The sequence below is a fragment of the Melospiza melodia genome, unplaced genomic scaffold (genome assembly GCF_035770615.1).
Source record: "Melospiza melodia melodia isolate bMelMel2 unplaced genomic scaffold, bMelMel2.pri scaffold_166, whole genome shotgun sequence".
In the NCBI taxonomy this organism is placed as follows: Eukaryota; Metazoa; Chordata; class Aves; order Passeriformes; family Passerellidae; genus Melospiza; species Melospiza melodia.
Window position 1 is genome coordinate 214,885 of NW_026948517.1, and position 10,801 is coordinate 225,685.

At 53.5% G+C, this 10,801-nt stretch overlaps 2 protein-coding genes across 2 annotated transcripts in view; both read left to right on the top strand.

Annotated features, from left to right (window-relative positions):
- The window catches only part of KDM5C (lysine demethylase 5C), a 47,483-nt gene extending 45,454 nt beyond the window's left edge, over window positions 1–2,029 (top strand). Inside the window, 2 exon segments of the mRNA XM_063182149.1 lie at window positions 1,450–1,506; window positions 1,957–2,029. Of these exon segments, the coding sequence (XP_063038219.1) occupies window positions 1,450–1,506; window positions 1,957–1,971 (72 nt within the window). The 3' untranslated portion in view covers window positions 1,972–2,029.
- A 451-nt stretch (window positions 2,030–2,480) lies between these two features.
- Window positions 2,481–7,721, top strand: LOC134433278 (lysine-specific demethylase 5C-like). Its single transcript, XM_063182150.1, has 3 exons — window positions 2,481–2,702; window positions 4,968–5,165; window positions 7,380–7,721. Exons 1-3 carry the CDS (start codon window positions 2,481–2,483, stop codon window positions 7,386–7,388), a joined length of 429 nt encoding a protein of 142 aa, XP_063038220.1. The 3' UTR covers window positions 7,389–7,721.
- The last annotated feature ends 3,080 nt before the right edge of the window (window positions 7,722–10,801 follow it).

Below are 10,801 nucleotides of genomic sequence, written 5' to 3' on the forward strand. Positions count from 1 at the left end.
AACGAGCAGACCAAGGTGGGTTTTGGGGAGATTTATGGGGGTTTGGCGTGATTTGGGGGGGTTTTGGGGTGTTAGGGAGATTTGGGGGGATTTGGGGAGATTTGAGGTGGATTTGGGGAGTTTTGGGGTGTCAGGGCCCTGCGGCACCGGCTGCACCACAGGGATGGCGACGACGGGGCCCTGCGCGAGGCCAGCTGCAACGAGCAGACCAAGGTGGGGATTTTGGGGAGATTTATGGGGGTTTGGGGAGATTTATGGGGTTTGGGGAGATTTGGAGGTGATTTGGAGGTGATTTGGGGAGTTTTGGGGTGTCAGGGCCCTGCGGCACCGGCTGCACCACAGGGATGGCGACGACGGGGCCCTGCGCGAGGCCAGCCGCAACGAGCAGACCAAGGTGGGGATTTTGGGGAGATTTATGGGGGTTTGGGGAGATTTGGAGGTGATTTGGAGGTGATTTGGGGGGGTTTGGGGTGTCAGGGCCCTGAGGCACCGGCTGCACCACGGGGATGGAGGAGACGGGGCCCTGCGCGAGGCCAGCTGCAACGAGCAGACCAGAGTGGGTTTTGGGGGCAATTATGGGCGTTTTGGGGAGGTTTGAGGGGGGTTTGGGGAGTTTTGGGGTGTCAGGGCCCTGCAGCACCGGCTGCACCACGGTGATGGTGATGGTGATGGAGCCCTGCACGAGGCCAGCCACAACGAGCAGACCAAGGTGGGGGTTTTGGGCGAGTTAGGGAGATTTGGGGGAGATTTGGGGGAGATTTAGGGAGGTTTGGGGTGATTTGGGTGGAATTTGGGGTGTCAGGGCCCTGCACGAGACCAGCTGCAATGAGCAGACCAAGGTGGGTTTTGGGTGAATTATGGGGGGTTTTGTGGAGACTTGGGGGAGATTTAGGGAGGTTTGGGGGTGATTTGGGGTGTCAGGGCCCTGTGCGAGGCCAGGCGCAATGAGCGGACCAAAGTGAGTTTTGGGGGCAATTATGGGGGTTTTGGGGAAATTATGAGGGTTTTGGGGAGATTTAGGGGAAATTTGGGGTGTCAGGGCCCTGTGTGAGACCACCCACAACAAGCAGACCAAGTTGGGGATTGGGGGTGGGGTTTGGGGGTTTTGGGTGGAATTTGGGGTGTCAGACCCCTGTGCAAGACCAGCTGCCAGCAGGCCAAGGTGAGAATTGAGGGATTTGTGGGGGTTTTGGGGGAAATTACGAGGATTTTGGGGAGATTCTTGGGGGTTTTGGGGTGATTGTGCTCTGTGCCGGGCCCACCACAACGAGCAGACCGCGGTGGGAGGGTTTAGGGGCAGTGGGGACGTGTGGGGCAGGTTGTGGGGTGGTTTTGGGGTGATTTTGGGGCAGTGGGGACGTGTGGGGCAGGTTTTGGGGCGGTTTGGGGGTGTTTTTGGGGCTGGGGATGCTGAGCCCCCCAGAATACCTTCCCTCCATCCTCCCCCAGGTGTCGGTGGAGAACGGGGACGCCCCCAGCCGGAGAAGAACGGACCCCTGGCCTCGGGTGAGGAGGATTGGGGCCGTGGGGAGACCCTCGGGGATGCAGGGGGTTCCATGGGGCAGGGACAGAGGGACAGAGGGACCCGGAGAGGGACAGAGGGATCCAGGGATCCCCAGGGAGGGACAGAGGGATCCCCTGGGTCCCTGGTGAGCTCAGCAGTGCTGGGGGGTCCTGTGGATCTGTGGGGGTCCCTGTGGTGTCCCCATGATGTCCCCACGATGTCCCCACAGAGCTGGAGGTGCTGAGTGTACCCCGTGTCCCCATGGTGTCCCCACGATGTCCCTGCAGAGCTGGGGGCGCTGAGCACAGCGTGTCCACGTGTCCCTGTGGTGTCCCCACAGAGCTGAGATGCTGAGCGTAGCGCTGCTGGGGCTGGAACCCCCTGTGTCCCTTTATCCCTGTGTCCCCATGTCCCTGTGGTGTCCCAACGATGTCCCCACGATGTCCCCACAGAGCTGGAGGCGCTGAGCGCGGCGCTGCCCCGGCTGCAGGGCCCCGTGCTGGAGCTGGCAATGGGCACGTGTCCCATGTCCCCATGGTGTCCCCATGTCCCCACACTGTCCCCACAATGTCCCCATGTCCCCGTTGCAGAGCTGGAGGCGCTGAGCGCGGCGCTGCCCCGGCTGCAGGGCCTCGTGCTGGGGCTGCCCGAGAGCACACACTGTGTCACTGTGGTGTCCCCATGATGTCCCCATGTCCCCATGGTGTCCCCACAGAGCTGGAGGCGCTGAGCGCGGCGCTGCCCCGGCTGCAGGGCCCCGTGCTGGAGCTGGCAATGGGCACACACTGTGTCACTGTGGTGTCCCCACAATGTCCCCACGATGTCCCCATGGTGTCCCCACAGAGCTGGAGGCGCTGAGTGCGGCGCTGCCCCGGCTGCAGGGCCCCGTGCTGGAGCTGGCAATGGGCACGTGTCCCATGTCCCCACAATGTCCCCATGTCCCCACGATGTCCCCACGATGTCCCATGTCCCCACGATGTCCCCATGTCCCCGTTGCAGAGCTGAGGCGCTGAGCGCGGCGCTGCCCCGGCTGCAGGGCCCCGTGCTGGAGCTGCCCGAGGCCACGCGGCGGCCGCTGGAGGAGCTGATGATGGAGGGGGACCTGCTGGAGGTGACGCTGGACGAGGCCCAGAGCATCTGGCGGCTGCTGCAGGCCACGCGCCCGCCCCCGCTGGCCCTGTTCCGCCTGCTGCTCGAGGTGCGGCACCCCAACACTGACCGGCACCCCAAACACTGACCCAGGCACCCCAAAAACTGACCGGGACCCCAAAAACTGACCCCAAAAACTGACCCAGGCACCCCAAACACTGACCGGGACCCCAAACACTGACCGGGACCCCAAACACTGACCCAAAACTGACCCCAGCACCCCAAACACTGACCGGGACCCCAAACACTGACCCCAAAAACTGACCCCAGCACCCCAAACACTGACCGGGACCCCAAAACTGACCGAGGCACCCCAAAAACTGACCAGCACCCCAAACACTGACTGGGACCCCAAAACTGACCAGGAACCCAAACACTGACCGGCACCCCAAAACTGACCGGCACCCCAAACACTGACCCAGGCACCCCAAACACGGACCGGGACCCCAAAAACTGACCCCAAAACTGACCCAGGCACCCCAAAAACTGACCCCGACACCCCAAAAACTGACCCTGGCACCCCAAAAACTGACCCTGGCACCCCAAAAAGTGACCCCAAACACTGACCGGGACCCCAAAAACTGACCCGGGCACCCCAAAACTGACCGGGACCCCAAAAACTGACCCCGACACCCCAAAACCTGACCGGTACCCCCAAAACTGACCAGGACCCCAGAAACTGACCCGGGTACCCCAAAACTGACCCCAAAACTGACCCAGGCACCCCAAAATCTGACCCGGGCACCCCAAACACTGACCGGGACCCCAAAAACTGGCCCCGGCACCCCAAAACTGACCGGCACCCCCAAAACTGACCCGGGCACCCCAAACACTGACCGGCACCCCAAAACTGACCGGGACCCCAAAAACTGACCCCAAAACTGACCCAGGCACCCCAAAAACTGACCCGGGCACCCCAAAAACTGGCCCCAGCACCCCAAAACTGACCGGCACCCCAAAACTGACCCGGGCACCCCAAACACTGACCGGCACCCCAAAACTGACCGGGACCCCAAAAACTGACCCCAAAACTGACCCAGGCACCCCAAAAACTGACCCGGGCACCCCAAACACTGACCGGGACCCCAAAAACTGACCCGGGCACCCCAAAACTGCCATGGGACCCCAAAAACTGACCCAAAAACTGACCCGGGCACCCCAAAAACTGACCCGGGCACCCCCAAACACTGACCAGCACCCAAAAACTGACCCCAAAACTGACCCGGCACCCCAAAAACTGACCGGGACCCCAAACACTGACCCCAGAACTGACCCAGGCACCCCAAAAACTGACCCGGGTACCCCAGAATTGCCCAGGGACCCCCAAACCGCCTGGGGTACAGAACTCACCCCCAGAACTGCCCCTTTAGGGTGAGGCTTCCCAAAACCTTTTAGAGACCCCCAAATCCCTCCTTGCACTGCTCTGCGCCCACCCTGGGCACCCCAATACCCTCTTAACCATTAACCCTCTCTGTACCCCACAACTCCCCCATTAACCCCTTCTATACCCCATAACCCCTCATTAACCCCTTCTGCACCCCATAATCCCCCCTTAATCCCCTCCGTGCCCCATTGACCCCTTCCATACCCTGTAATCCCATTGTTCCCCCAACCCCTCCATAATCCCCTTCTGTACCTCACCGCCCCCCATTAACCCCTGTCAGCCAGCCCCTGCACTCCTGATCTGGGGGTGTCTGAGGGGTCTGTGTGTCCCCATTCCCGATTTTGGGGTGTCTGAGGGGTCTGTGTGTGTCCTGTCCCGATTTTTGGGTGTCTGAGGGCTCTGTGTGTGCCCTGTCCGGATTTTGGGGTGTCTGAGGGGTCTGTGTGTGTCCTGTCCCCATTTTGGGGTGTCTGAGGGTTCTGTGTGTGTCCTGTCCAGATTTTGGGGTGTCTGAGGGGTCTGTGTGTGTCCTGTCCCGATTTTGGGGTGTCTGACGGCTGTGTGCCCCCCAGCTGGAGCAGGCGGAGCGCCGGGGGGCTCGGGGGGTGTCTGAGGGCTCTGTGTGTGTCCTGTCCGGATTTTGGGGTGTCTGAGGGGTCTGTGTGTGTCCTGTCCGGATTTTGGGGTGTCTGAGGGGTCTGTGTGTGTCCTGTCCCCATTTTGGGGTGTCTGAGGGTTCTGTGTGTGTCCTGTCCCCATTTTGGGGTGTCTGACCATGTCCCCCTCCCCAGCTGGAGCAGGCGGAGCGCCGGGGGGCTCGGGGGGTGTCTGAGGGCTCTGTGTGTGCCCTGTCCGGATTTGGGGGTGTCTGAGGGTTCTGTGTGTGCCCTGTCCCCATTTTGGGGTGTCTGACCATGTCCCCCTCCCCAGCTGGAGCAGGCGGAGCGCCGGGGGGCTCGGGCCCGCGGCCGGGACCCCGAGCGGCGCCGCAAGCGCCGGGCAGAGCGGGGCGGGGGGCACCTCCTGCCCGCCCTGGCCAAGGAGGAGCTGGAGCCAAAGAGGAGTCGGGGGGCCGAGGGCGGGGGGGACCCCCGGGACAGCCCCACGGCCGCAGCCCAGACCCCGGGGGTGAGTACAGGGCGGGTTATTGGGGCGCTGAAGGGGTTAATGGGGTGTGGAGGCGGTTAAAGGAGGGGTTAATGGGGTATAGAAGGGGTTAATGGGGGATTGTGGGGTGTGGACTGGGTTAATGGGGTGCTGAAGGGGTTAATGGGGGGTTATGGGGTACGGAGGTGGTTGATGGGGTGCTGAAGGTGTTAATGGAGTATAGAAGGGGTTGATGGGGTGCAGAAGGGGTTATAATGGAGTATAGAAGGGGTTAATGGGGTGCAGAAGGGGTTAATGGGGTATAGAAGGGGTTAATGGGGTGCAGAAGGGGTTGATGTGGGCTGTTAAGGGAATAGAAGGGGTTAATGGGATAATGGGGTACAGAGGGGTTAATGGGGGGTTATGGGACACAGAAGGGTTTAATGGGGGATTAGGGGAATAATGGGGGATTATGGGGTATAGAAGGGGTTAATTTGGCACAGAAGGGGTTAAGGGGGGGTTATGGGGTACAGAGGGGGTTAATGGGGTGCAGAAGGGTTTAAGGGGGGATCATGGGGTATAGAAGGGTTTAAGGGGGGATTATGGGGTGCAGAAGGGGTTAATGGGGGATGAGGAGATCAGTGACGGTTTATGGGTATAGAGGGGGTTAAGGGAGGGGATTGTGGGGTACAGAGAGGGATTATGAGGGGATTACGGGGGTTAATGGGGGAATTACGGGGCACAGATCGGGGTAATGGGGGTGCTGTGTGGTATGGAAGGGGTTAATAGGGGGATGAGGGGGTTAATGAGAGGTTTATGGGGTGTAGAGGGGGATAATGGGGAGATTGTGGGGTATAGAAGGGGTTAACAGGGCACAGACAGGGTTAAGGGGGGGGTTATGGGGTGTATTTGGATTATGGGAGAATTGTGGGGTGCGGAAGGGGTTAATGGGGGGATTATAGGGCACAGATAGGGTTAATAGGGGGAATTTTGGGGTGCAGATGGAGTTAATGGGGGAATTACGGGGTGAGAGGGGTCCAGGGGGATTCTGGGGTGCAGAGCAGAGGCTTTGGGGGGTTCCCCCCCATCCAGGGATCGATGGGGCTGGTTTGGGGTGCAGTGTTTTTGGGGTACAGCGGTTTTGGGGTGCAGTGTTTTTAGGGTGCAGGGGTTTTGGGGTACAGCAGTTTTGGGCTGCAGTGTTTTTAGGGTACAGCAGTTTTGGGCTGCCGTGTTTTTAGGGTGCAGTGGTTTAGGGGTACAGTAGTTTTAGGGTTCAGTGATATTGGGGCACAGCGGTTTTGGGGTACAGCGGTTTTAGGGTACAATGTTTTTGGGGAACAATGATTTTGGGGTTCAGTGATTTTGGGATACAATGGTTTTTAGGGGTACAGTGTTTTTGGGATACAGCGGTTTTTAGGGTACAGTGTTTTTGGGGTACAGTGGTTTAGGGGTACAGTGATTTTGGGGTACAGTGATTTTGGGGTTCAGTGATTTTGGGATATAGTGGTTTTTAGGGTGCAGTGTTCTTGGGATTCAGCAGTTTTGGGGTGCTGTGTTTTTAGGATACAATGTTTTTGGGGTTCAGTGATTTTGGGATACAATGGTTTTTAAGGTGCAGTGGTTTTGGGGTACAGCGGTTTTGGGTTTCAGTGATTTTGGGATATAATGGGTTTTAGGGTGCAGTGGTTTTGGGGTACAGCGGTTTTGGGTTTCAGGGGTTTTGGGGTTCAGTGATTTTGGGATACAATGGTTTTTAGGGTGCAGTGTTTTTGGGGTACAGCGGTTTTGGGTTTCAGTGTTTTTGGGGTACAGTGTTTTTGGGTTTCAGTGTTTTTGGGGTACAGCGGTTTTGGGGTACAGTGATTTTGGGATACAGTGGTTTTTAGGGTGCAGTGTTTTTGGGGTACAGTGTTTTTGGGTTTCAGTGTTTTTGGGGTACAGCGGTTTTGGGTTTTAGTGTTTTTGGGGTACAGTGTTTTTGGGGTACAGCAGTTTTGGGGTTCAGTGTTTTTGGGGTACAGCGGTTTTGGGGTACAGTGATTTTGGGATACAGTGGTTTTTAGGGTGCAGTGTTTTTGGGGTACAGCGGTTTTGGGTTTCAGTGTTTTTGAGGTACAGCGGTTTTGGGGTACAGTGTTTTTGGGGTACAGCAGTTTTGGGTTCAGTGTTTTTGGGGTACAGCGGTTTTGGGTTTCAGTGTTTTTGGGGTACAGCGGTTTTGGGGTGCAGTAATTTTCGGTCTGTCCCCCCCAGGACTCGTGACGTGGCGCCCCCAGCCCGGACAGACAGACGGACGCGCCTGACACGGTGGGGATGGACTGGGGGGGCCACCCCGGGCCCCCCCCACCCTGAGCCCCCCCCGAACCCCCCAATTTGGATTTGGGGGTGCTGGGGGGGGGGCTCCTCCCTCCCCCCTCCCCTCCCCCCCCGCGATGTAATTATTTCAGTTGTTTCTTTTGTATCGTTCAGCCCCGGGGGGGGGGGGATCCCCAAAATGGGGAGGGGAGCCCCAAAATGGGGAGGGGGGGCCCCCAACCAGCACAGCAGGGCCAGCCCCTCCCCCACCCCTCCCGCACCGGGTTTTTTATAGGATTGGGGGGGTGGGGGCGGGGGGGGGGCGGATTTGGGGTCCCCCTGCCCCTCCCCCCCCCCCCCCCCGACACTAACAAGGCTCTTTGGAGCGGGGGGGGGGGGGCCGGGGGGGTTATTTTATTGTATTATGATTTTTTTTATTATTATTAAACTTTGGAGGTTAAAAAAGACTCGGAGGTTATTGAGGGGTGGTTTGGGAGGGGTTGGGATTTGGGGGGGTTCAGGTTTTGAGGGGCTCTTAATTTTTGGAATTCAGGATTTTGGGGAATTTGGGATTTTGGGGGGGCTCGGGGTTTTGGGGGCTTGGCATTTTGAGGGGTTCAGGATTTCAGGGGTTTTTGGGGTTGAGGGTTTTGGGGGTTCAGACTTTTTGGGGGTTCAGGATTTCGGGGGATTCAGGATTTTTGGGTTCGGTTTTTGTGGGGTTCAGGATTTCAGGGGATTCAGGATTTTTGGGGTTCGGTTTTTGTGGGGTTCAGGATTTTCGGGGGTTGTGATTTGGCCGCCGGCTCCACCAATGGGAGCGCGTGAGGGGCGGGGCCCGGGCGGGCGCGGGAACCTCCCCTGGGAGCCCCGGAGCGAGGCCTGGCCCCGAGGGAAAAACCCCCTCCGAGAGGTGAAAAATGCACTTTCGTGAGGTAAAATTCACCTCTCCTGAGGTAAAAACCCACTTGTCTGAGGGTAAAACCTTCCCCCCTTTTGTAAAACACCCCCTTTCTGGAGGTTAGATTTCCCTATTCCAAGATGTGACATGTTTTATGAGATAAAACCCAATTCTGTGAGGTAAAATTTACCTTTCTGAGGTAAAAACCCACTTGTCTGAGGGTAAAACCTTCCCCCCTTTCGTAAAACACCCCCTTTCCGGAGGTAAAATTTCCCTATTCCAAGATGTGACATGTTTTATAAGACAAAACCCAGTTCTGTGAGGTAAAATTTACCTTTCTGAGGTAAAAATCCCAATTCTGTGAGGTAAAATTTACCTTTCTGAGGTAAAAATCCACTTTTCTGAGGGTAAAACACCCCCTTTCCGGAGGTAAAATTTCCCTGTTCCAAGATGTGACATGTTTCATGAGATAAAACCCAATTCTGTGAGGTAAAATTTACCTTTCTGAGGTAAAATGCTTATTTCATAAAGAGAACAATGTTTTTCACAAGGTAAACCCTCTTTAAGTGAGGTAAATTTTACATTTCTGAGGCAAAATCTGCCGCCCTGAGGCGAAAAGTTCTTTTCTGTGATAAAACTGCCTTCTGTGAGGTAAAACGTCCTTTTCTTGAGGTAAACCCTCATTTATGAGGTAAAATTCACCTTTCCTGAGATTAAAAACCCCCTTCATGAAGTAAAATCCATCCTGAAAGGAAGGACACTTTCATGAAGTAAAACCCTCCTCAGTGAGTGAGGTAAAGTTTCCATTTTCTGAGGTAAATTTTCCAATTTTTGAGGTGAAGTTTCTCTTTTCTGAGGTAAAGTCCCCCCTTCCTGAGGGGAGAAATGATTTTTCCTAAAGTTAAACCCTCTTCTGTGAGGTAAAATTTACTTTTCCTGACGGAAAATCCACTTTTGTGATGTAAACCACCCCTTCCCTGAGGTAAAATCCCCCTTTCTGGGCTGTGAAATGTTATTTCCTGAGATAAAACCTTCTTTTGTGAGGCAAAATTTACCTCTTTTTTTTTGGTAAAAAACCCCTTTTCTGAGGTAAAACTCCCTTCCTTGAGGTGAAAAATGCTTTCTTGCAGTTAAACCCTGTTTCATGGAGGTAAATTTTACTCTTTCTGAAGTAAAACATTCACCTTTTTTCAGAGAAACCTTTGTCTCTGAGGTAAAATTTACCTTTCCTCAGGTATAATCTCCCTTTTCTCAGGTTAGATCCCTCTTGTGAGGTAAAATTCACTTTTTCTCAGAAGAAAAAAAATTAAGATTTTCTGATTTAAAAGTCCATTCTGTGAGGTAAAATCCCCCTCTGTGTTAACATTCCTCTGTTTGCAGTAGAACTCTTTTATTTGAGGTAAATTCTGCTTTTTTGAGATAAAATCCTGCTTTTTGAGGTAAAATCTTTCCTGAAGAAAAATCCTCTTTCATCAGGGAAACAAACACCTCCTTTGCAATGTAAAATTTACCTTTTCTGAGGTGACAAAATCCTTTTTCCTGATGTAAAATCCCCATCTTTTTTTTTTTTTTTTTTTTTTTTAATTTTTTTGTCTTTGCAGTCCCTCCTTTTTGGGTGTAAATCTTGTTTTTCCTGAGGCAAAACTCCTTTTTTGAGGGGAAAACACTTCCTTTTCTTGGAATAACAACTTCTTTTTTAGGCAAAACTTTTTAAAAAGGATTTTTTGAGGTAATTATCCCTTTTCAGTATGGAATATTCCTTTTTGAGAACAATTCACCGTCCCCAGGAGGTTAATGTCTCTTTTCCTGAGATAAAACTCCTAATTTTTTTGAGGGGAAAAAAAATTCCTTTTTTGAGTGAAAACTTCCTTTTTGAGAAGAAACATCATTTTCTCTTAAGAAATGTCCCTTTTCCTGAAATAAAAAGCTCCTTTTTGAGGATATTTCCACTCATCCGTGATGTGAATATACCTTTTCCAGTGAAAAAAAACCACATTTAAGAAAATCCTTTTTCCACCGTTTTAAAATTTTTCCTTTCTTTGAGGGAATTTTTTTTGTAGGGAAACGTGGTTGTTTTTCTTTTCTTTGAGGGGAAGCCCTCTTCATTGGGTAAAAACTTTAAATTTTTTGAGGTAAACAAAAAAATTAAATTAAATTTTCCTCCTTTTCTGGAGGAAAACCCTCCTGTGAGCAGCAAATTTAAGGCAAATAAACTTTTTCTAGAGGAAAACTCCTCATTTTTTTCTGAAGCAAATCCCTAGTTTCTTTATAAATCTTTTTTTTTAATGTAACTCCCTCATTTTTCTAAATTGAGGCAAAATCCCTCCTTTTCTTGATAAAAAACATCCTTTTTGAGAAAAAAGTAGTTGATTTGGAGATATGTGTGGTTTTGAGTGGATTTTTTGAGAAAAAAACTTTTTGAGGTAAATGCTCCTTTTCCTGAGGAAAATTAATTTTCTGATTATACTTCTCCCCCCCC

Excerpts from the sequence above, each read along its gene's own strand:
- LOC134433278 (XM_063182150.1), top strand. The coding sequence starts at position 2,481 with ATGTCCCCATGTCCCCGTTGCAGAGCTGAGGCGCTGAGCGCGGCGCTG. Across the intron at positions 2,703-4,967 it reads TGTTCCGCCTGCTGCTCGAG|CTGGAGCAGGCGGAGCGCCG; the intron begins GTGCGGCACCCC and ends CCCCCTCCCCAG.